General features: G+C 37.5%; 1 protein-coding gene across 2 annotated transcripts in view; it reads right to left on the bottom strand.

Annotated features, from left to right (window-relative positions):
- Positions 1–26244, bottom strand: part of BMP2K (BMP2 inducible kinase) — a gene marked incomplete at both ends in the record, with an annotated part of 133298 nt that extends 107054 nt beyond the window's left edge. For both annotated transcript variants that reach the window (XM_080697853.1, XM_080697852.1), the window contains one exon: positions 26076–26244. In XM_080697853.1, the coding sequence (XP_080553979.1) occupies positions 26076–26244 (169 nt within the window). The remainder of the gene's footprint in view (positions 1–26075) is intronic.
- Positions 26245–27098: the final 854 nt, after the last annotated feature.

Below are 27098 nucleotides of genomic sequence, written 5' to 3' on the forward strand. Positions count from 1 at the left end.
AAAGAATAGGGTAAGAAGAGTCAATACACATCTAACACCTACGAGAATTGGGAAGAAACATTAATAGAATAAAGGTTGAGATTTTTTTCCAGAACTTATAAAAGCTACCAATCATCAGATTCAGAAGACAAAAGAATTCTAAAATAGGGGGGAAAAAAAAACAGAAAACTTCATTTATAGTATCATAGTCAAATAGTCAAATGATACATCACAAAGACATCAGCGTGCCAATGGAAAAAGGCATATAATTATTATCAGAAAGGCATGAAGAATGATTGCCAACTTCTCAACAGCAGAAGACAGCAACTGGTAGCTTTGAAATACTAAGAGAAAATAACCATGTGCTTAGAATTCTGTATCAATAAAACTCTTCAAAAATGAAGATGAAGACTTCTTATGCTAACAAAAAATGAATTTCACCTAAAGAATGTGTCAAACTAAAAGTAACTGAACCTAGAAAGAAGTCAAACAAGACTTTCCTCAATGTTCAAGAAACAAGATTATACCTACTGTACACTTACTAATACTATAATAATCTTAATGTCCTTTTTGTGAAGAAAAGTAAAGATAGGTATAAATCCTGGGCAATAACATCTTAATAATAATAATATAGTCTCTTGGTCATAAGAATAATATATTCTCTCAGGAGGAGAAAATGGTGGTAATGGTAGGTTCTTCTGTTTATGAAATACACATTTTAGTCTTAATTTATGATCCATAGGTATGGGGACAAAAGAAGTGTGCATAAATTCAAATTAACAGAGATCAAGAAATGAAATGGAAGAAAGAGAACCTTAAATATTCCAAAACAAAGCAAGAAAATAATTTAAAAGGTAATTAGCAGTCATTGAAGAGATTGAAGAGCAGTCAATGGCAGATCAGGAGAAAAATTAGAAAGCTATTTTAATATGAAGAAAAGGCTCTCAGAAGACTATGTGAAGACCGCTAAGAGGAAAGTAGGAGAAATTAAGGTAAACTTTTTGACAAATCTATACTGTTTATTTCATAATGATACTGATTTCACTATTAGTTATGACATTAATGCATATACACAGTGAGTGTGATCGTTTAGACAATAGATAGTAAATGTAACTCAAAATAAAGAGATAAGTATCTCCAGTTTCTCATCTGGAGGCCTAGGAGTGGGTCTCCCTTCTAACCAAGAGAAGTAGGTTAATGAAGTAAGTTCACGTTTTTAAAAGCTTAAAAATATTTTCAACTGTTTGATACTGTGTCTACAACAAAGATAAGGAAGTCTGGACTATAGAGATTGGAAAATTTGTGATTTATGAATACATGCATCATATGGAAAATAGTGAAAGAAGAAAAGGCAGGTATAATGCCAGGTAGAGTTCATTGAGCAGTATGGAATGTGCTAGCTCCATATTAAAATATTTCAGACAATTATTAGACAAAAATAAAATATTTATAAAATATTTTGAAATACACTAAAAATTTAACTAAATGTTTAATATATTCATCTTCCAAAAACTTTTTAAATACAATTTTAGTATTTATTATACTTTTCTTATATATTAACAAGGCAATCAATTCTAAAGTCCATTAACATATAAATTGAGCTTGCCCCTGTTTCATTTTAAATGTTAAATTTGGAATACAAATTCTATTTTATTGGATATCAAAGTTTTAAATATAACTGTCATTCAAACCATTCTAATATAAAATATTAAAAGGAAACAATTATAGAAGAATGCAGCTCAATACTTAAAGAGTATCTGGATATTAAGCTAGCCTGACAGTAAGCAACTTGTACACACAACTACTTTCTGGTATCCAGTTCGTTAAAGCAGAATTAAAATGCATGACAGTCTACAGTTAACAAACAAAACCCGCTAACAATTGTGTCACGATCATTTCATGTCATCCAAATCAAACTAGGAAAAACATTTGTCTTGCTTTTTTTTAAGTCAAAGAAAATGTAGAATGTACTGAACAGGATATGTTAGCTCCTCCTGGCACTATCCTTTATCACTTATACTAGCCCTAACATGCCTACGCTTATGCAGGCACTTCAACAATCTCAAGTGGGTCAGGTAAACACAGAGCCTTCTGTAATTATCCAGAAGAGGGAGGCCTACTAAGCAAAGTCAGCATAAAGCCAAACTATCACCAGAGAACCACCAGTGTGCTACTTCAAGGTCTGCTACCAAAACCTTGGTTGGAAAATCAGATACAGAGTTACACATTCTGTGAAAGTCCAAAGAAAAGCATACTCTACAATGTTTCAAACAGATTTATCTTGATGCTACTAAACACAAAGAAGACTGAAAGAGCAGTTTGTGTAATTCCTCCCTTATAAAGAAAGCTGAAGTTTACGTCCAGATTTATTAAACCAGACAGAAAGAGTAGACAGCAGATCCTTCCCACCAACTTCCACCATTCCCTGCACTTTATTTTCCATTGACTAAATCTACATTTATCCTACTAAAGGAAAACCATCCAGTATTGTTGCTTTCCAACAACATGACCAGCTGACTGCTTTCAGCCTGACTTGACAGGCAGGGGCCTCCAACAATAACCAGACCACTATGAAGATTGGGGTATTAGGGGAAATCACCTCTTGGCACACCTGCAACCACTGATGACACACCAGTGTGACCAAAGCACATCAGCAAGGAAGATCTGATCAAACTCTTCTCACATTCAGAGATAAGTCTAGACTCTGTCTTACAAATACTTTATGCACTTTAAATAGAAAAGCTAAATCAAACTAAAATGTGCATGTAAAACTCTTTAAACACAAGCTACCCCCAACATTTAAATCAGTTCCAGAATCTCCACTCATGAAATGAGTTTTTGTATATAGGTTAGAACAAATTCTCTATATGGTTTCACTTTCAATATTTTCAGGCTGAATATAAGTATGTATAGCCACTATGGAAAATGTCTAAATTACTAAAATACAAACTATTAAAAACTACTTTTTAAATTATAAACATATGAAATCAGAGTATAATTCAAGAGTAATTTAGATAAAGTCTATATACTCTCTGAAATCACACTCAAGATTTATATGCAAATTTTCCTCAGAAAAGGATCTACATAACTTTCATCAGATTATTTAAATAATACACAATAGCTAGGTGTGGTGGTGTACACTTATAATCCAAGTACTTGGGAGGCTGACACAGAAGGTTTGAAGCCAGACTCAGCAATTTAGTAAGGCTCTCAGCAACTTAGTAACACCCATTTCAAAAAAAAAAAAAAAAGATAAAATGGGGACAGTACTATTGCCCCATTTCAAAATCAATGAGCACATTAAATTTAATGGAAGAGAAAGTCCTTTAAACAATTAGAAGTTTCTATCAAAATGCAATTTGCTAATGTTACCACTGATATTTTTATCTGTGTCAGCATGCTCTATAAAGACATTTAAAATTCCAGACAAAAAGCCGGGCGTGGTGGCACAGGCTTGTAATCCCTGCGCTTGGGAGGCTGAGACAGGAGAATTGCACAGGTTCGAAGCCAGCCTCAGCTACTGAGTGAGGCTTTCAGCAACTTAGCGAGACCCTGTTTCCAAATAAAATATAAAAAAGGTCTGGAAGTATAGCCCGGAGGTAAAAAGCCTCTGGGTTCCACCCCTAGTACCACCAGAAAAAAATAAAAATAAATAAAAATAAAAATAAAATTCCAGACAGAGCTGTGGGTATACATCAGTGGTAGAGGGCTTGCCTAGTATGCACAAGGCTCTGAGTCTGACCCCCAGTGCCATAAAAATAATAATTAGATTTTTAAAATTTCAGATGGAACAAGTGCCATCAAAAAAAAAATATTGTCTTGATGTCACTGACTATCTGGACTTCAGTTTTTCTCATTCAGCTGTAGATCTTTATGACATGTGGATTTACATTAGAATATGAGCACCTTTGGTTAATAAGGATTATAGTGAAAATTGTATTTAAGAAAAGTCAATTGCAACTCCATATATAATATTGCCCATCTGAGGTGGCATGCTTGGAGACTTCTGTAATAAGCAGTCACACCTATGAAAGAACAGGGTCACGGTTTTTCTAAGAATAAATTGTTTTCAAAGTGAAATTATTTCTTTTTCTGTGACAGAAAGAACGAAAATAAATAAAACCAGTTGCTTTCCCCCTTGGTGAGGCTCTATACATGTCAATAATATTTCTAGATATCATTCACATAACCTAAAAATTAACTTAAGTCTCCTTTAACTTTAAAAGATTCATGCAATAAAGTTTAAGAGACACTTTGAAATATTTGTGTCAGGTTTCTAGTAAGCATACAGCTAGTGTCCCTTTTTCCTTTGTTATTTCAAAAAAATCATACATAATTTCTTAGAATTCTAACATTTTATGACTTGAAGATGTTTTTCTCTATGACCTGGCCCACCTGTATTTGAGGAAACTGATTCACTAAAAACATATAGACCAAAATGCCTTCCTACTTTTATCTTTTGTCCCTGAGTCCAAAAGGTAAGACTATAAGACTCTTTCCAATCAAAGGTAAATTATCTTCACCCAAAATCAGGATAATCCATTTTACACTGCTAAAAAGACCTACCCACTTATAATATACATGCAGCTAAGCATATGAAATTGCAAGATCTAATTGATGAAAACTTTACAGAGAAAAAATAGGAAATGAATTTATTAGAGACATACTATGCTCCTAAAAAGGAATACTCAATACTATCAATATACCCAATCCCTTAGCGGGGCGTGGTGGCACACACTTGTAATCCCAACATTTGGGAGGCTGAGACAGGAGGATCATGATTCGCGGACAGTCTCAGCTACTTAGTGATCCCTTTGCAACTCAGTGAGACCCTGTTTCAAAATAAAGAATATAAAATTGGGCTGGGAGTGTAGCTTGGAGATAGAATGCCCCTGGGTTCCATCCCCAGTATTGCATAAATACACTCACACACACACAATGCCCTCAAGTTAATAAGAAATTTTTATGTAATACTAACCAGAATCCCAACACTATACAAACTATCTGGAGTACTTATAAAACCTGAAGCTTTCTCAACTTTCACTGAATCTACAATTAAATTGCTAGGATTTAACAGTAATCTATTCAATAAAGAAGCACCCTCATAATGAAGTCTAAGAGCCACTACACATCAGTTCTACTATATACTAATGATCCCTCTGAAAGCCATTAACAAAGCAGATATTCATACTATGCATATGAACTGTCCTGACCATGAGGATTTTGTAGGGAAGGGGGGTTGTTTTGTTTTGTGGTAGTTCTTAAAAAAACTACCTAAAGGAGAATGGGACCTGTGGTAACATTCAGAGCTTGCTGATACTGCAGAACCTCTGGCCCCACCCAGAAGTACTAAATCAGAAACTTCAATTTAATAAGTTCCATATGAATCATATACTTATTAGAGTTTTAGAAGCACCTATGTTAAAGTACCCAGAATTACTACACTTATAAAAATATATCTAAAGCAGGCTGGCTCTCTTAAAGGGCATTAAGGGCATTGAGTCCTCTTGAATCCATGCTATGTTGTCAGCCTTTTAAGACCCCCTCCTGGCACTCCCTTCCATAAGGCTAGAATGATGTTACTACCTTTTGACTTTCCTCTGTTCCCAGACACAAATATTCCTCCTTTATCTGCATTTTCTTTACTACAGTTGAATTATTAAGATTTTAGAATTAACAGCCTGTTAGTCTCCTTTCCCCTACTGTGAAAAAAATACCTGAGGAAATGAACTTAGAGGAGGAAAAGTTTATTTTGGCTCATGGTTTCATGCCATGGCCACTTTGCCTAGTCGCTTTTGGGCCTGTGGCATGGTGGAACATTGGGGCAGGGAGCAACTGGCGGGGAAGGTCTGTTCACTCCTGGCAACCAGGAAGCAAAGGAGGGAGAAAAGAGGAGCTGGACCCATATCCCCTCCAAGGGCACATCTACTTTTATCCTACTCAGCCCTGCCTCCTATGGGTCCCACCACTTCCCACAACACTACAGTCTGGTGACCAAATCCTTAGGATATGGGCCCTTGGGGACAATGAAGATCCAAGCCATAGCTGGGCGTGGTGGCACACAATTGTAATGCCAGCATTCTGGAGGCTGAGACCGGAGGTTCGCGGTTCACAGACAGCCTCAGCTAATTAGTGAGGCCATCTGCAAATTAGTAAAACCCTGTTTCAAAATAAACAATAAAAATTAGGGTAGGGGGTGTAGCTCAGAGGTTGAATGCCCCTGGGTTCCACTCCCAGACCCGCAAAAAAAAAAAAAAAAATCCAAGCCATAACAATGCTTTCCTCCCTCAAACTAAAAAAAACTACACACACCAAATAAAGGTCTCGATCATACATTTCATAACTTCTCCCCAGAATATCACACTTTAGCCGGGCGCGATGGCGCACGCTTGTAATCCCCACGCTTGGGAGGCAGAGACAGGAGTATCGCGCAGGTTCGAAGCCAGCCGTGCTGGCTTAAGAGACCCTGTTTCCAAATAAAAATATAAAATAGGTCTGGGAGTGTAGCCCGGAGGTAGAAGGGCTTCCAGGAATCCCAGTACCACCAAAAGAAAAGAAAAAAGAAAAAAAAGAATATCACACTTCAAAAGCCTCAAATTTTAAAGTGAATTTCATTTTCTGTTGTTAAATTTATATTTGCATCCCAAATCCAGCATTATGTCAACCTCTCTGTAGGACTCTTAAGTGGCCTTACACCTAAGATTAACTTAACTTCTCTTACAACTACTAAGCATAAAAACTGACACCTCCAACCCCCTTCCACTAGATTTCCTGAAACACCACCTTGTACTCTGTAACTCAACAATCTGTTATCTGTCTTCTCCGGCAGCTTTAATGCTTCCCTCATCTAATTACCACACTCAGTCATCTAAACAGCAACTAGCTAATCAACAGTTTAGAGTTCTTCCTATGTTCAGTTTTCTAACAAATTTTAGTGTCTGTACTACCCTCTGGATCATATTTTAAATAAGACATCATATGTTTGAGTTTATAGCCTATTTAGGGAGGAAAGGGAAAATAAATTATGCTACACTGTAATGAACTCTATAAGCAACATACTAAGGTACAAAAGGTTGTAATGAAATAATTATATATGGAAGAACTTCAATCCAGAGTTTTCTCTTCAGTTAGGCCTTGGAATTTCATTGTTTTAGGAACCCTTTCTTCATGAGAACTGATTACATAAAGCAAGAATCTAATATATCCACAAAATCATGGACCTACTCAAACTAAACACATAAACCCCTATTCAGTGGCTTATTCACAGAATGCAGCTTATGATTAAGGATAAACTGTAAGCAGACTTCCCATAGCTTTATCTTTCATATGATCATCACTTTAAAACTCTATGAATGCTGAAATTTTTAAAAATTCATTCATTTGATCAGGTTCCCAAAATGAAGTATGTGAAATCCTAAATTGAGCAGTATATTGTGCTCCAACAGCTTCTAAGTTGTAATGAAATAATTATATATGGAAGAACTTCAATCCAGTGTTCCCTCTTCAGTTAGGCCCTGAAATTTCATTGTTTTAGGAACCCTTTCTTCATGAGAACTAATTACATAAATATTTTCCTGCAGACTGTAAATTAGTATAATTAGTAGTTTTTCTAGCAGCTACATTAAAAAGGTTTTTTTAAAAAGTAAAATTAACTTTAATAATATTTGACTGAATACAGCCAAAAAACATTTTAACATGTAATCAATATTTTTAAAATATTGGGAGCTAAGGATGGGATTCATTGATTTAAAAAAAAAAAAGTATACTTAGAAAAGGGCAAACCCCAAAGTTCAAGACCTAGCACCAAAAAAAAAATTTATACGTATATGGTAATTCACACTTGTTTTTCTTATTAAAGCCTTGAAATCCTATGTGTGCATTTTATATGTACTGTACATTTCAAACCAAACTCACCATATTTCAAATTACCATTAATCAGATGTTGTCTACTATCTATTGTATGAGACAGTTTTGCTGAACTATAGAGTACACTAAGAGATTCTCAGGCCCTTTGGCCTCAGGATCCTTTTACATTCTTAAAAAATTATTGAAGACTCCAAAAATCTTTTGTTTACATGGGTTGTATCAATCTATATTTACTATACTAAAAATAAAAACTAGCCGGGCATGGTGGCACATGCTTGTAATCCCCGCGCTTGGGAGGCAGAGACAGGAGGATTGCGCAGGTTCAAAGCCAGCCACACTGGCTTAAGAAACCCTGTTTCCAAATAAAAAAAGAAGTATAAAATAGGTCTGAGAGTGTAGCCCGGAGGTAGAAGGGCTTCCAGAAAACCCAGTACTACCAAAAAAATAAATAATTAAACAAATAAAAATAAAAACTGATACCAGACATGACAGAACATGCTTGTAAAACCAGAAGGTTCACAGTTCAATACCTACCTCAGAAACTTAGTGAGATCCTGTCTGAATCCACAATGAAAGAAATAAAACAATTCCATTCACTATAACCTCAAAACCAATAAAATACCTAGGAATAAACCTAGAAAAGGATTTTGAATGTTATCCTAAAGAAATGGTCTATGACATCTTTTAATCTGATAAACCTAATACAATGTATGGTATAATTTTTTTGTATTCGTGTCAGTAAAAAAATAAATTTAAAAAGAAATCTGAAAAAAATAAATAAACCTAACCAAAGATGTAAACACCTCTACAACAAAAACTATAAAACATTAAAGAAAGAAACTGAAGATGACATTGGAAGATAGAAAAATCTCCCTTACACATGGATAGGCAGAATAAATATTATCAAAATTCTGCCAAAAGTGATCTATAGATTCAATGCAATTCCCATTAAAATACCAGCAAAATTCTTCATAGACCTAGAAAAATCTTGAAAATATATTTGAAACTTGAAAATATATTTGTAAATTAGTTTCTTATAAGTCAGTTTGCAATGTGGTATTTATGATCACGTCTCCGAATCTTTTGCGATGTTAGTTACTATCCATGAGTCAATCTTGCACTGTATAATAGCATGCACTAAAACATATCAGTCACTCAGTTCTATAGATCTTCCATTACACAATCTCAAAAACAAAAGAAAATCACATTTGTTAATATCACCTAACTTCTCTTAAAAGCTTTAAAGCAGTAGAAAGCTGTCAAGTTCATAAGGGCATATACAAGTTTCCAAAATTAGAATTGTCTTTTGAAAGTTTAAAATCCAACATTAATAACACCTGTCAGTTGTTTTCCTTGAAGTGACAGACTCACTTCATCATCTGAGAAAATGCCTGCCAAATGCCCAAGTATAATGAATAAGCACAGCTTGTCAACAATTCTTTCAAATAAAAATGGTATTCCACAAAATGGAATTCCAAGTGCTTTTCCTCAATTACTCACCAGGCCTCATTATACAGAAGAAGTGGTTTATGTGGGGCTAGGGATGTAGCCCAGAGGTAAGGTGTTTGTCCATCATGTATTAGGCCTTGGCTATAATCTTTAGTACTCAAGGTTTACATGTGCTTCTCATTTCTTCACATCAGATGTAAAAAGATCTAAATGGCCGATAAACACAAGAAAAGATGCTCAAAATCACTAATCATTGAGAAAATGTGAAAATACACATCAAAATCATGAAATACTACTCCATATGAATGAGAGTGTCTATTTCTAGAAAACAAAAAAAAGAAAACAGATGAGCATTGGTGAGGCAAAGATGTGGAGAAATTGAAATCCATGTGCATCGGTGGTGGGAATGTAAAATGAGTACAGCATCTGTTGAAAAAAAAACAGTATTTTTCTTCAAAAAATATTAAATAGAGCATAGTAGCAGATGCCCGCTCAAGAGGCTAAAGCAGGACTACCAAATTTGAGGTCAGCCTGGACAATTTATCAAGACCATGTCTCAAAATAAAAATAAAAATAAAAATAAAAAGGGCTGGGGATGTAGCTCAGTTGGTATCACATCCCTTGGTTCAAATCCTAGTACTACAAAATAATAAACACACATATATGATCCAGTAATTCTACCTCTGAGTATATAACAAAAAGAAATGAAAGGAAAACTTGAAAATATATTTGTAAACCCATGTTCACAGCATTATTTTGTGTGTGTGTGTGTGTGTGTGTGTGTGTGTGTGTGTGTGTTACTGAGAATAGAACCCAGGGTGGTCATTCTACCTCTGAGCTACACTCCCAGCCCTATTTTTATTCTTTATTTTGAAACAGGGTCTCACTGAGTTGCAAAGGGCCTCACTAAGTAGCTGAGGTTGTCCTGTGAACCTCGATCCTCCTGTCTCCACCCCCCTAATGCTGGGATTACAAACTTGTTCCACCAAGCCCAGCAGCATTATTCTTACCAGTCCAAGGTAGAGACAACCCAAAGGTCGGTCAAAAAATTAGCAGATAAGCCAAATGTGTTATCAGTGTATAATGGAATACTTTTTAGCAGTAAAAGCAGAATGAGATTCTTACACAAACTACAACAGGGAGGAACCTTGAAGACCTTATGTTAAATAAGCCAGATATACAAGGACAAGACAGATATACAAGGACAGATACTATGGGCTTCTACTTGTATGAGGCACCTGGAATAGTCAAATTCATTCATAGAGAGAAAGTAGACTAGTTATAGAAAGTACACTGATTATCAAGGGCTAGGGAAAAGGAGAAAGGAAGGAGGTTAATGTTTCAGCTTAAGATGATGAGAAATTTTCTGGAGCTGGATAATGATGGTTGTTCAACAATACAAATGTACTTAATGCAGCTGACCTATACTTAAAGATGGTAAATTTTAAGTAATGCATAATTTAACCACAATTACACACATGTGCACACACTTAAGGGCCAATTAATGATTTTACTGCTTTATCAAGGTCATTCTTTTTTATTTTGTAATACTGGGGATGGAACCCAGGGGCAGTCTACCTCCGAGCTACACCCTCAACTCTATTTTTTCATTCTTTATTTTTGAAACAGCGTCTCACTGAGTTGCAAAGGGCCTCACTAAGTAGTAGCTGAGGCTGTCCTCGAAATGCTGGGATTACAAGCCTGCATCACCATGCCTTGCTTATCAAGGTCATTCTTAAGAGAAACGTTTTTTGTTTTGATACTGTTTTGTTTTGTTTTAGCTGAATGAGGATGATAGCCAAAATACAATAACTACTAGTTATTCAAGGTCAACTGCCTAGATTTATGTTAAGGTGTTAGTGCAAATTATAACTGTCTTATTATTATAATAAGTTTTATATGATAGAACCTCTCACAAGGTCTCAAGAACCCTCTCCTGGAGGTTCAAAGACCAACTTTAAGAACCATTACTGAAGCCGATTCTTTCAGAAAAGTCAATCAACCAAGGAAGGAAAGATAACTACTTTATTTATATTTGTCTTTTAAGATGAGAGGGGGGAAAAAAGGCTATGTGCTGAACAGTAATCAGATATAGTATGAAGAACAAGTAAAAAAATAGGAGAAAATCACGCTGGGGGTGGTGGTGCACACTTGTAATCCCCACGCTTGGGAGGCGGAGACAGGAGGATCACGCAGGTTCGAAGCCAGCCACTCTGACTTAAGAGACCCTGTTTCCAAATTAAAAAAAGTATAAAGTAGGGCTGGGAGTGTAGCCCAGAGGTAGAGGGGTTTCCAGGAACCCCAATACCACCAAAAAATAAAAAATAAAAAAATAAGAGAAAATCAGACTGATAAAAAGAAAAGATGACCAGAAGAAAGCAATAAAGTTGGAGAAAAGGAAAGAGAGATAGATAGATGCAAATGGGAGAAGGTGTTACACTTTTATTTACCAAAAAAAGGTTCTCTTTACTTAAAAAAAAAAAAAAAGACTAGACAAAAACTTTGTGATAAGGATGGTGGTAATTTGGTAATTTCATAAATTGAAAAATATTAAAATTATTATTTTTAATACTTTTAAATGCTTTTAAATTTAACGCTTTTAAATTAAGCACCAAATTTTAAATTACATATGTATTTTTAAATGCTGGACGTATTTTTCCTCTTTGTTTTTTGTTTTTGTTTTGGAGCTTTTTGTTTGTTTCTTAAACATGGTCTTGCTTTGTTGCCCAGGTGGTCTCAAAGTGATCCTCCTACTTCAGCCTTCCAAGCAGCTGAAACTAAAATGGAGCACCAGTGCATGTAGAAATGGCATGTTATTGTTAAGAAAATTGTTTTATGATGTCATAAGAATTTATTTCACTGTGAAGACTTGGATATTTAGTATTCCCGGTTTAAGTCAAATGCATTTGTGTTGTGATAAAAAGAAATTTGAAAAAAACTTTTTACTTTTAACAAATGTAACACAAATTTATTAAATGCGAAAAGGTAATTGATATTATAGTACATCAGACTCCAGGCCTTAAAAATTCCTAGAACCTTAAACTTGGATCTAAAGAAAGTATAAGAACTCTGCTATTTCTCCTCCTCTTTTTTCTTTTCTTCCTCCCCACAGAAGGCCCTAAGTATTGCTATGTTAGATTTAACTGCAAAGGCTAAAAAAATACAATTTTATGAAACTTACTTTACAGTTTACAATAAAGTATTACATTTAAGACTAGGCCTTTCTAGACAGAGATAATATACTAATTCAAAAGAAACTAGGATTTAAAATTTTATTCATCTTAGATGGGCAAAGTAGCATATGCTTATTATTCCATTAACTTGGGAGACCAAGGCACAAGGATTCCAAATTCAAGGCCAATCTAGGCAACATAGACCCATCTCAAAAAAAATAAAATAAATAAGGCTGAGATATAAAGCACAGTGGTAGGAAGCCCAATACCACACAGCAAAAGAACAGTAATATCTTAATTCAAAGCTGCAGCACATAATTTGATGGCCTTTAGCAAACAGCTTTAACTTTGAAATTCAGGCAAAAAATGGAAGTACCTTTCAGGTACTCACCAATACTCTAGCTGCATTATACTTCTAATACTTCTACTACTCCAAGTTATTAGAAGTCCTCTAGTCAACCTATTCCAAGTCTCCATCCCAATCAGAGGCCAATGTGCACAGTTATCAATTAAAGAGACCATATGTTTTATAAAGACTGCTATATTAAAATCGGAAAACCTAAATTCTATTCTCTACAACCAATATTAACAGTATGACTGAGACCTCCTTTCCACAGTTAAATGAAGGAACTAAATTAATAACCACTACAATTATGGGAGATTTAATGAAGCACTAGCGTTCTAAAAGACTATTAGTCCAGCCAGGCAACATAGCACACGCCTGAAATCCTAGTACTTGAGAGGCTGAGATAATAAAAAAAAAAAATCTGTCCTGGGGAGGCGGTTAACTTAAGAGGCAGAATGCCCGTGGGTTCAATCCCCAGCACCACACACATACTCCTACCCACCTAACATACACAAACACACACACAAAAAAAAAAAAAAAAAAAAAAAAAAAAAAACCTGTTAGTCCAACAATACCAGTTACAGTTAATACTTAGTATATCTTCTGGAGGCCCTATCCTTAATTCAGGTTCTTATGCATCACCCACCTTCCTCTATTTCTATAGTCTTCCAAAGAGCAAATGTCAATAAAATTGTACTTGGGAGGCCTAGAAAGAAAAATCGCAGGTTCAAGGCTAGCATTAGCAACTTAGCAAGGCTATCAGCAACTTAGTGAGATCCTGTTTCAAAAATAGGAAATAAAAAGAGCTGGGAGTATAATTCAGAGGTAGAATATCCTGAATTCAATCTGGGGTAGGTGGGTAGGTGGGTAGGGGTGGGTGGGTGGGTGTGTGTGTGTGTGTGTGTGTGTGTGTGTTTCAGTAGAACTGACCTCACACTACCCACAATGGCCCACCCCAAAATTTTAAAATACGTGTAGCATTTATTAAGAAAAATGGCCACTACTTTGAAGGCAAAAACAAATTTGAACCTTCAATCTATAAAGAGGAGCTCCTTATGCTAGAAATGTATGGGACATTAAAGTTACATAACTTTGAACACTATGGTTTCATATACCCCTTGCAAACTCATCTCTAACATTCCTTTTGGATAAGCAGATTTTTTATCTAATTCAAACACATATATTTAAAACAAAATAAAACTCATAGATAGTGAGGTGAAAAACAACAAAATCCATAACATTATCTTAACTGGGTTAAAAAAAAAACTATCAATTTGGGGTTGTTAAAGAGTTTCTCCTTTGTAGTATATAAAGAATACCATACTAAAAGATGAAAAATTATCCAACATGTAGCATTCCAGTTGACTATTCACTAGGATCTGCACTAAGCTGTTTAGAAGAGTTAGCCATAACACTATGGAAAGAAGATTAAAGATCTATTCCAATTACAATTTTGGCCCATTAGTCAAGAAATAAACAATATTTGTAAGATAGTCACATTGTTGCACACACAATTAACTATCTTACAAACTTTCATTATTAATTACAGAAGACACCAGCAAAAGCCTATACATAGGGCATATACACACCCTACTTTAAAAAATAACTCAAAGCATGTGTGCAACTGATGATGAGTCACTGACATCAATTTTTTTTTAAACAAAGAATAGACCATTAACATTCAGTAGGAGAGATTCAGTAATGCAGGCCAGAGATGAAAAAGTGGGTCATAGCCAGTGATGCATAATCCCACTTCCTAAAAAAATAGTTCTAACAAGATTCAGTATTTTGTCATCTTACTTCTAATACCTTAATGATTCCTGAATGAATAGAAAAATCCATACTAATTATTGACAACCTAATTCTAGAAGAACAGTTAAGTACGGAAAAAGCTCCAGCCATCAATGATCCATCCATGAGCCAAACACCAAAAACTAAAGAAAATAAGTAAAAATGGCTTTTAAGCAGGGGATGTTGGAACCCTTTCTTCCAGGAAATCAAAGAAGACATAAAGGAATATCAAGGTGATGGTAATTAGCTAGTAACAAAACTGAACAACTTGGTTTGCTACTCTCTGACTTTTGTGCCAGGGTTACAAATTTCCTAATCTCAAAACAAAATCACTGTCTGTCTAGAAAATAAGTAGCTTGAATACTATACTATAAGTAGCTTGAAAACTATACTATACTATACTATACTAAAAGTTGAAAAATTATCCAACATGTAGAATCCTGGTGAGTAGTCAATTCACTAGGATAAGTTATCCACTTGATTATCCAGTTGACTACTCACCAGGATATCATACAGACCAGTTAGAGGGGTCCCCAAAATTAATGGTCACTTGTTTTTTTTTCCCCAGAGTCTTAAAGAGATGAATTCACATGTCTCCTAATTCTTTATCCTCTTAGGCAAGTGCTCTACCACTAAGCTGCTTCCTCAGACCTTCCTTATCCTCTTAAGACTCTTGTCATCCCATTAAGCTTTGGTACTACCTGCCACTCAAGAGAAAGCCATATGCAGCTGACCATCCCCCAAACTTTCTTTCTTAATATCCAAAACACATATTTTAGATCTATTCAGCTCCTCTCAGTCTCACAACAGTGGCTTTCTTTAGTGGAGTGATGACATAGCTCAAGAGAACTCAAGCAAGAACATTTTGAGAGTTATATCCAATTAGAAGCACAGTGCAGTACCCACAAAACAAAGCTGAACAATACATGTAATCTTAACAAAACAGACCAAAAATCAAAACATAAATTTGGTAACATTTTTTTCATCCATCATAATACTGCAGCTAATTATCAAGTATCTCTATCTCCTTATTTTAGTTTCTACAAATGGATATAAAACACAGGGCTAAGGCTGAGGGGCTTTATTCAGTGGTAACGCATGTGCTGAAGCTTATTTGAAGCCCTAGGTTCACTCCTTTGCACCACAATATATACTACCCAATTGTTTTACAGTAATATTTAAAAGGCCCTCTGACCACCTTTTAATTCCACAAATTAATCTCTTAGAAATGTACTGAATACCTACCAGGAATAGAGCACTGCAACAGATTTAAAAAATGATTACAAGCCAAATATTGAAGGGACTAAATTTTAAAGAAAATTTCATATTCATTGAAATAGATTAAGGCTGTGTAAAATACCAGCTATATGAGTAATACTTGTTACAGAGGGCATAAAAGGAAGTCATTACTCTCTTTTGCATGCAGTTTCATGAATAAAGATTGCAAGAAAGCTACTGTATTTTAGATGAATCTTACAAGATATCATTTCAACAGAGTATAGGAGATATATATCTGCATTATAAGCAAATGTAACAACGTGCGCCAAAAAATAAGAATAAAAAAGTGTCTGAGTCTGTTCTCACTGCTATAATATCACAAATTGGGTGGCATATAAACAAAATGAGTTCTCACAGTTCTGAAAATCCAAAATCAAGATGCTGGCAGACTCATGTGAGGACCCACTTCCTCACAGAGTTCTCCAAACTATAACTTCATATTATAGAAGAGGTAAGTAATCTCTATAGGATGTCTTTTACAAGAGCACAAACTCCATTAATACAAGTTCTTACTCAAAAGATCACTCCCAAACACCCTATACTTCCTAATACTATCACCATAGAAAGTTGGGATTTCAATGTATGAATGGGATGGGGAGTACCCCAAATATTCAGACCATAGCAAAGAGAATGAGAAAAGTGCAGAAAATATCAAGTATGGGCACCGTAATAAATATATATACACATACATATATAAATATATAAATATATAAATACACACACACACATATACATACATGGAGTAAGAGTGAGATTAACATCTGTGGGTTGGGATCAAATTGCAGAGGGTCATCAATCCCAAAGTAATGAGTCTGTACTTCACTTAGGCAAGTAAAAGAATGATATGCGTAAAGGTTCATTTCAGGAAGAATAAGCTAGAAGGAACATAAGAACTGGTTTGGCAAGGAAAGAGGCTAAAAGAACAGACTGAATGATAATGAAATTCTCTACGCAAGAGGTATTAAGGGCCCAATCTAAGGTGCCAAATTCTTCAGACATATCATGGGTATAAACTTTCTGTCCATAAACTCACTCAGAGAAAGTACTGTCATAACTCTTCCTCATACATTCAAGTAAAAACCTGAGAAATAAAGTTTATTCACCCTGATATCCTCCAAAATATATGTATTATGAATTAGTCAGTTGAAGAACACAAATTAATAAGATAGCAAAGTAAGTAATTTAGGTGGCATACCTTCTAAAACTGAATAGTATCCTAAATGCCACACAGTTATGAATTCCCATTCCTAGATCGTAAGGAATAGTATATAAGTCAGCTTTTGAGAAAATACTTTTTTTCCACTGATTAAGGAATAATTTTATCCTGTAGGATAAAAAATAAACTGCTAATCCCTTGTGAACTCAAATGATAAATAAGTGCAATCCTTTCATTATGGTCCTAATGCTCTCCCTGTCTTCCTCACTCCACACTCCTCTCTTACCGGGATGAGCAATAAAAACTAGTTATGCAGACAAAACCAGAGAATATTAAAATAGAAAAATGCTAAAAATGCATCTTTAGCCAATTCTTTTTTTTTTTTTTTTCCTTGAAGAAACAGGTCAAAATATCACAATGCAAGTTAAGGGCAGTACTGAATTAGCAGCTGGCCTGAGTCCCAAGTTTTGCCATGTTTTTCCCCCTCTCTGACAGCTGCCTCCAAGAAGATACTATTTCAAAGATAATAAGAAATGTTAAAATAGGCAAACCAGTATCAACAATCATTTCATGTCTCTCTAAAGGCTATCCCCCAAACTGAGCCCCTAAAGTCACTGGAATTCTAAAAGAGTAGAATTTCAAACCAAAATTCCCCAAATAAAGTCTCTTTGTAGAAAAAGCCCTACAACCACTTTCCTGCAAAGGAACTTTTGGAACTCAGCTGACTAACTGATGTGCTAACTGCTTTCATTTGTAAAGAGGACACAAACAGAAAATCTCGAAATTAACTAAGTGCCCAACTATTTAAAACAGCTCAGTACTAACAATTCAACTTTCCAACTCAGCTCCCTAAAAATAGCAGGTTTCTGGGTAGAAAAATGGTTCACCGGAAGCATATAAGATAAAATCAAGAAATAAATACCCCCAACCCCTTGGAGATGAAACTTCATGTCCAAAACACTAACTCCCCACAAAAAAAGTGGCAATTTGAATTGCTATTTAGGAATCTTTAATTTTGGAATTCCAAGTCAAGGTTTTACTCATTTGCAGCTACCAAATGTGACATGTTCTACATCAAACTTTGACCTAAAAATACGTGGGAAATGGAGAAAGAAAAGAAAAATAATAAACTAAATTAGTTAAGAATATTACTAAAGATTCAGAATCAAAATAAGTATTTGAATCCCACTTTCTAGGATGTTCCCTAATATTAACATCAAGGATGTTTCCTATTTTTCCCTCCTGCAGACTCCATGATGGAAGACATTAATAAATAATTCATTTTCATTAATTTTAAAGTAATCAAATATATAACATTTTCAATCTTAGTATAAGAATGTCAGTATTAGCCATAACAGCTGACTATAGCTAAAAGCAAAAAAAATTGATATTATGCAAGTTAGTACCCTTGCTAGAAATAAATGCATAATTTCCACTAAGTTTTTTTGAAATACTGAAAAATTTTAGTGCCAATAGCTTGTTGTTAAATAAAACTATCACTTCTAGAGAAAATGCATCAGTGGATAGTCAAATTACAACCAAGCAGCTATGCCTACAATAATATAAACAACCCAAAAAGAAGCATGATAATAATATTCTATAATATTCTAATAATATTCTATGTAATACCCTGTGTTACAAATCACTTTTTCTTTTTTTTTTTTTTCTTTTTGCGGTACTGGGGGTAGAACCCAGGGGCAGAATTTCTGCCTCTGAACTACACCCCTATCCCTATTTTTTATTCTGTTTTAAAACAAGGTCTCACTGAGTTGCAAAGAGCTTCACTATGTATCTAAGGCTGCCCATGAACCACGATGCTCCTGTCTCAGCCTCCCAAATGCTGGGATTACAAGCATGCACCACTACGCATGGTTCACTTTCATTTTAGTGTAAAAGCATATGCTACTATGAAAGCCAAAATTCTATACAGCTAATTGATACTTGAAAACTATATATAATAAATATCAAAAATCATCTCAAACATTTACATTTCTGAACAGACATATTTTATCTATTTAGGTGTGATAACTAATTTAAAAGTTACTACAATTTCAGAATCAGATTTCAACACAAGCTTATAACCAAATCTGAATCTAAAGACTGAGAAATTTAACATGCACTATTAGGTGCTGTCACACATTTCCCTCTTTAATCTTTACAGTATATATTAACTCCAGGTTTCAGAAGACCAAATAATGTATCCTCAGTGTTTAATTCAATAAAACAAATTACTGAATATGTATTACAAAACAGGAACTAAAGATAGAGGTAATTACAAAACCGACCCCTAGGTCTGCCCTCAAAAAGCTCTCCATCCAAAAAGGCTGTCAAAAATGAAGAGCATAAGTCAGGCATATTGGTGCACACCTATAGTCCCAGTACTTGGGAGGCTGGATCACAGGACAGGAGGATCACAGGTTCAAAGACAGCATCAGCAACTTAACAAGACCCTGAGCAACTTAGTGAGACTGATTCAAAATAAAAAATATAAAGAATTGGAGGTATAGCTCAGAGGTAGAATGCAACTCGGTTCAACCCCCAGTATCAAATAAAAAAAAAAAAGAATGGCAGGGCTGGGCTTGGTGGCGCACGCTTGTAATCCCCACACTTGGTAGGCAGAGACAGGAGGATCGCGCAGGTTCGAAGCCAGCCGCGCTAGCGTAAGAGACCCTGTTTCAAAAATATAAAATAGGTCTGGGAGTGTAGCCCAGAGGTAGAAGGGCTTCCAGGAACCCCAGTACCACCAAAAAAAAAAAAAAAAAAAAAAAAAAGAATGGCAGAACATAAAATAATTTCACAATTGTACTTGATAATACTTTCCTTTTTATCTCAATTACCTATGTAAAATAAAGAAAATAAACTAAATATACTTTAAATAGCATTAGATTACTACAAGGTGATATCCAGGTTATTCTTTGGATCAGAAACTACTGGGGATAAACCAGACGCCTTATGCATACTAGACATGTGCTTTACAACTAAGATACACTGCCAGCTCCTTTTAACTTGCCCAGGCTGATCTCGAGTTGTCATCCTCCTGCCTCAGCCTCCCAAACAACCTGAGATTACAGGCATGTACCATCATGCCCAGCTTAAGTTATTTTCTTTACTGACTAAATGAGACTAAGTAATATGACACTAGGCCTTTAACTATTGTTTGTCTTCAAGTTGAAAAGCCAGGGTTGGTAATCTAAGTAGAAGGTCTACTCTGATGGTCCAATAAAAAGCCTTCTGTTGGTACTTTTCAGTTTGCAAATTAGATCTTAAATCTACTGAAGAAAACCACTATATGATAAAAAAAAAGTCAAACATAATTTCCTCAGAAGTATTTTAATGCCTGGGGTATAGTAAGGCAACTAGTAAATATAACAGCAATTTAAACAAAGTCTAGCCTCAAAAAAATCTACTATGTACTAGGAGAGATGAGAAGGGAACAATAATTAACCACCTTAGTGTTTCTAGGTCCTTACCTAATTGTATCTCAAGACAAAAGATTACATGTGATAAGAGAGGAAAAGGCAAATAGCTACAAGTGTCCACAGGAAGGCGGAAGTGATCATACCAGTAGTTAGGGAGCAGGAATTACAAAGGCCAAAGCAGAAGGACAGGCAAGTATAAGATTTAGTCATGAAATAACAGGAAGTGGAGCACGTTGACACTGGAGCAGAGTAGCCACCTAGCAAATAACCTGTGGTAAGATTTAAAGGACGGGTTAAGGCCTGGAGATGGGCAACTTTGACTGTAAATGCCAGGCCAAATTAAGTGATCGAGTTAAGTGACTTCTCAGCAATACTCCGTTCCCCACCCACCCACCTTTTTTTCTTCTTTTTTTTAATACTGGGGATTGAAGCCAGGGGCTCTCTACCTCTGAGCTACTACCCCAGCCCTGTTTTATTTTTTATTTTGAGACAAGGTTTCACTAAGTTGCTGGGGCTGGGCTTGAACCTGCCATCCTCCTGTCTCAGCCTCTAAAATACTGTAATTACAGATGTGTGCCACCATACCTGGCCTCCTCTGTATGAATATATGTCATTGTCAACATGATCCACATTATGATGTGAGACTATACTGTACCAATAAAATAAAATTTAAAAAATAAAGACTAGTTGATGTATACTTAATGGAAAATTACCAGATTTTAATGACTTGGAGTGAATAAATGATTCAGAATGAAAAAAGAAAATATAGTCTCAAGTCTCCAGGCATCAGATCTTCATCTCTCTAGTAGCTCTTTCTCAATCTTTGCTTGTTCTAAATCAGTGATTCTGGAACCAGCAGCATCACTACCACTGAGAAAGCTACTAGTAATAAAAATGCTGGGCCTTACCCAGACATAATCAAATGTGGAAGTCAGGCTCAGCATTCTGGATTTTACTGCCAGGTCCTCCATATGACTCTGACCAACACTAAAATTTGAGACCAATGTTCTACAGGAGATTTTCAGTGAAAACACTTCTCATTCTACACTGTGTCCCTACACCCAACATCTCCCTGGGCTTTAAGTAACATCAGATACTAACTGAAGTACCTATCTCTAAGCCTGGACTCTAAGCCAGATATTACTTAGATAGCACCTCCAAGAGTTGCATAAGCAAGTTACTCCTAACACAAGTTACTGTGTACCTCCAGTCCAATCCACCACCAGCATTTCATCCCCATTTACAATTAACACTAACCATCTACTACATATAACCCTAGACATTTTTTAATTAGTAATCAGTATAGTCACATGAAAATATAAATCACAGAGTATGTTATTGTCCCAATTTAAATCCTTCAGTATCTTCCCACTAGATAAATTTCAGATAAGACCTAAACTCTTCAATGTGGCACTCAAAGCCCTTGATCCTGGTCACCTCTTCAACATCATCTTGGGTCCCTCTCCCATGTGATTCACTCACTATGGTCTATAACTCTGAGCATATTTCCATTCCTGAAATTCTTATTCACACAGGAACTTTTCTCAGGCTCCAAATCATCCCTACCTTCACATCTCAATGCCTTTATTTAACTTTTCTCACCTTCCAGGTTTCTGCTAAAATGCTGAAAAGGCTTTTCTTGACCCCTAATTTAGATTAGGGGGAATTATTCTCTCATAAAACCCTGAGCTATCTCTTTAGCTTTAACCACATTAATTTCACGATTTTTGTTTGCTTGCCTTTAACGTCCGTCTTTCACACTAGCTATAAAGGCCAGAGAAATAGCTACTCTATAAAAGTAACACCTAGCAGTGCATGGCACACAAAAGGCCTTTAATAGAGTTGTGGAGTAGTAACAGTTGTTGGTGTTTCTTTTAAATCCTCCCCTTCTGTCCTCTCTTGGGAACATTAACTTAGAAGTTACTGAGTAGCCACAGATGATTTCTTCAAATGAGATATTATCCTTACATCCATCATTTACCACTAAACCCTACTGCAAAATCAGGTTCATATACTTTACTACCTATAAAATTAACAATGACAAATGGTTAATACTTAGCCTATATTCTCTGACTCAAAGCAGTTAACTCTGGGAGAACTACTGAGCTACTTTTACAGACTCTGTAGTAAATGCCTATGTTTTCATTAAAACGTAGAGGCTACATTCAATCATTCAATTATATATGCCTGACAATTCAATATCATTTCAAGCTAAAATTGACAAATGGCTCTATCTCATTTCTAAATCCCAAAAGAGGGATAGGCTCCTCAAACTAAGCTCCTCCCCCCAGTACTGGAGATTCCAAGCTACACCCTTAGCCCTATTTTTTATTTTTTACTCTTCATTTTGAAACATGGGCTCACTAAGTTGTGGAGGCCCTCACTAAGTAGCTGAGGCTGGCCGGCCATGAACCCGGGATCCTCCTGTCTCAGCCTTGGTTCGAAGTACTGGGATTAAAAGCTTGTGCCACCATGCCTGGCTAAACTAAGCTGTTTTTAAGAAAAGAAAATGTCTATCAGTGCTTTTAACTTCAAGCAGGAACTAAAAAGATACAAGATGTCAGCATTTTCAGTTTGCTTGACTACAAAGACAGTATGATAAAAAGTATGTTTCAGAGAAGAAACTACTCCAAGGAAACTGTTCTAAAAAAATAAGCACATCCTTGAAACTGTCTTTATAGATACAATACATATGTACATACACCTACATATAACAGTAGTTGATCCCCATTACTTGGAGATTCCATATTTGCATATTCACCTACTTACTAAAATTTATTTTAATCCCCAAAATCATTACCCACAGCACTTTCACAGCCATTTGCAGACAAGTGCACAACAGTGAAAAATCTGAGTCTCCTGACTTGTTCTTGTTTCAGCTCTCATACTGTAATTAAGGGTCTTTACATGGTCTATTTAGTGTCATGTCTTTCCATTTTTGTGCTTTTTATTTTGTGCATTTCACTGTTTAAAATGGTCCCTAAGCATAGTGCTGAAATGTTGTCTAGCATTTCTAAGAACAATACTGTGATGGTCCTTTTAGTGAAAATACATGGTAGATCATCTTTTTCTTTCTCTTATCTTTTTTTTCTTTTCTTTTTTCTTTTTTTTTTTTTTTTTGTGGTGGTGGTACTAGAGATTGAACTCAAGGGTTTTTTACTTCCCAGCTATACTTCTGGCCCTATTCTTTTTCTTTTATGAAACAAGGTCTCTCTCATTAAGTTGCTGAGGGTGGTTTCAAACCTGTGATCCTACTGTCCCAGTCTCCCTAGTACTGGAATTATAGTGTGCCACTACACATGGCTCAGATAATCTTTATGTAGGCATGAGTTACAGTGCTACCGGCAATGATTTCAATGTTAATGAATCAATAATACATATTAAGTAAGATTTAAAAAGAAACACACATGAAACAAGATGTATATCGAGCAGAGGTTTGCAGGAACCTAACCCTGTTATTTCCCCTAGAAATAATGACTCAGTATTTACTAATTTAGTATTCATGGTAAATTTTAAACACAGCTAATTATATAGAGAGACAGACAAGGACTGATTTACTGAAAAGATATTGCAAAGGCCATTCTGAATAAGCTCTTTATGTTTGTAGTGACATAACATTTCAGGGTATGGCATCTACCAAGTCTTGGTCGTGACTAAACATTGATCCAAAACAAAATTTACAATCTACTAAGTTTGTTTTTTAGTTTGTCTTAGCTTCTACTACTTTTTTCATTCAGTAGAATACATTTCCCCTGTTCAGGAACCCTAAACTCTAATGCGTTTATTGTAAGCACTTGGCCCAATTGACAGGCCAGCCTGTCAATTACTGATTAATCAAGCTGAAGTGTGAAATAGACTTGTGATCAAACATCTCATCTAACTTGTGGGTTTACTTATTTGGAAGGGAGAGGGATATTAAGCATCTGAGAATAAATTCATCAGGTCCAAAGTAAACTGAATATAGATAATTTCAGTTATATGTGCTAGACATAGGGGGAAAAATCACGAGAGCCTAAGGCTCTCTTCTAGGGAAGACTTAAAGCCTGGTCCCAGAAGCTAGGATACAAAATGTATACGTTTTATCTTCTAAAATTATTTTTTCAACCCTTGCTTCCTTCTGGCACTTGATTACTAACTTTTCAGGAAAAAAAAATGACAAATTTGTGGCCAAGTAAATGAAATATTCTAGCACTGACATTAGTGCTTGCAAAGGGTTTTTGTTTTTCTAGTTGCATAAAGAGTCCTTTTGAAGTTCACTTGTTTTGACTTTTCAAAATTCCTTAGTTAAAAACTTGTACATTATATACTTAAGGATGTGATAAAAGTCACAATGAAAAATCCATTGTGTGAAATATCAATATTTTCTACATATTTAATAAAAGAACTATCTAGGACTTAGTGAGGAAGTGATTGCAACACTGCTCAAGCTACATTTCAAATAAATGCTAAAGCAACTCAAATACAGGAGTATGACATGTGAGTTTATAGCCATGTGTTCTTAAAACCTATAACCCAATCTAACCCAACACCTGAAATTCATGTGTAGTAAAAAGCTAGGAAATTTTACAGCATAGTAAATCTATCAAAACCAATCATCTACTCACTCTTTTGGGATGCTAAGGACATTCCTCCTCCCACCTCTCCAAGGTTCAAGGAGGCTCATTATTCTAGGCAATGGCTTACAAAACAATGAAATGCACCCTGAATAATTCCAGATTTCTTTCTCTTCAGAATACTTTATAGACAAAAATCTCCAGGGTTTTTTCGTGCAATAATTTACTATTGTTTATGGCATTTTGAAAAATATAAGTGGAATCTCAGTCTGCTGTTTCCAAACCACATCAAGGTCTGACTAAAGTCTCACAGAACCAAAACTCACTATTTTTTAACCTTAGAACTTAAAAGGGCTATTTATCAACAGAAATTACTTATAATTTTAAGCATTTACTTTGCAATATCATTTTGCAATTAAAAACTCAAAGGTCAATGAGGCATGTCATAAAAAAGAGAGTAGTTTCTACACATCATTTAGTTATACCAGAAACACAAAACTAAAGTCTAGACTCTTAAAACATAAACTTTTTGTAACTAGACTTCTAGTTACAAAAACTGCTGTCCTAACCAGTTACTGATAATGAAGGACCCACCACAAAACTTCACAAGTGAAAGTTAACCTCCTGCATATTACCTTTTAAAGTACTACCAAAAAGACCTACTGGGAAGGCATGAAAGTACCTTGCCCCATAGAAAAGATTCTGAATAACAAAATGGACCTCAAGTTTATCTGCTCCCCCCGCCCACAGCAACCTCTTGACTAAATCTGGAGCAAAGTATCAACACAGACACACAATATATACCTATGTGCTGTTTTTAAACTGATAGCTGGGCAGAAGCAAAACCCAGGCTGCACACCGGGGCCGGAGCTCGAGGCCGGCGCCTGACAGCCCGAGCCGCGGCGGGCAGAGCGGAGCCTCGACCCCGCCGGACGCGGCCCCGGAGCCCGGCCCGCTGGCGACGCCGCCCGCTCGCTCGCTAGGACGGCGGCGATTCATTTGCGCACACGGAGGCTCGGAACCGCCGCAGCCGCCCGCCCCACCTGCGGCCCGCGCCGCCCGTACCTTCGGCCAGCGGCTCCTCCAGGGTGACCTGGTAGCGGCCGACGGCGAACACCCGGACCCCCACGGACGAGCCGCCGGAGCCGCCGCCGGCCCCGGCCCCGGCCGCCCCGCCGCCCGCCGCGCCGCCGCCGCCGCCCTCGGACTTGGGCATCCGAGAGAACTTCTTCATGGTCCCGCCGGCGCGCCGAGGGCGCGGGGAGCGCGAAGGGCGAGCGGGAGGGCGCGTCCGCAGGCGCGCGGCCCGCGTCCGCGAGGGGTCGCCGCCCCGCGCCGCGCGAGCGTCCGTGCACGCGGCGGCCGAGCCTCACATTCCGCGCGCGGCGAGCGCACCGCACCGACCCGGCCCGCCGCCCGCTCCGCGGCTCCGCTGCAGCTGCCCGGCTCCCGCAGAGGGCGGCGAGGGCGGGCCGGGGCGGGGCTCCGGGGGGCGGGGCGCGCGGGGCCGCCGCCGCCGCCCAGAGCGCGCGCGGGGGGCGTGACCGCGAGTCGGGGGCGGGGCGATCGGGGGCGGGGCCGCTCCGCCTGAGGGAGGGGCGGGGCCGCTCAGCCTGGGGGCGGGGCCTTTCGGCCGCCCCGCCGCGGGACCGCAGCCGCCGCGCTGGGCCGGGACCCCGCCTCTCGCGGCCGTTGGCGGCGCGGCGCGGCCCCCTCCGCGCCCCGAGCCCCGCGCACGCGCAGCCGCGCCGCCGGAAGTGACGGCTCGGGCGCTGGTCACGTGGGGGAGCCGGCGGGGGTCGGGGGTCGAACCCGTTGCGCTGTCAGTGAGGCGGCCCAGGGGCAGACCCCGCGGCCGCGCCTGCGGTCCCAGGCGGGGGTCGGTGTGTCACCCTTAAAGATGCCGCCCACAGCGTCACGCCCTCCGAGGAGCTTCGCGCTTCCCGGCGGAGACCCTCCCGCTCGCCCACCCTGAGCGCGGCCAAGGACACGGCGGCCTCCGTCCAGCAGCTCCGGGGTCGTAGGGCGACCGCACCGTGGCTGACCAGCGCTAGGAAGCCTCAGGGCGGCTTGCGAATTACCGAAAAG

Source organism: Muscardinus avellanarius (assembly GCF_963383645.1).
Source record: "Muscardinus avellanarius genome assembly, chromosome: 6".
Lineage (NCBI taxonomy): Eukaryota > Metazoa > Chordata > Mammalia > Rodentia > Gliridae > Muscardinus > Muscardinus avellanarius.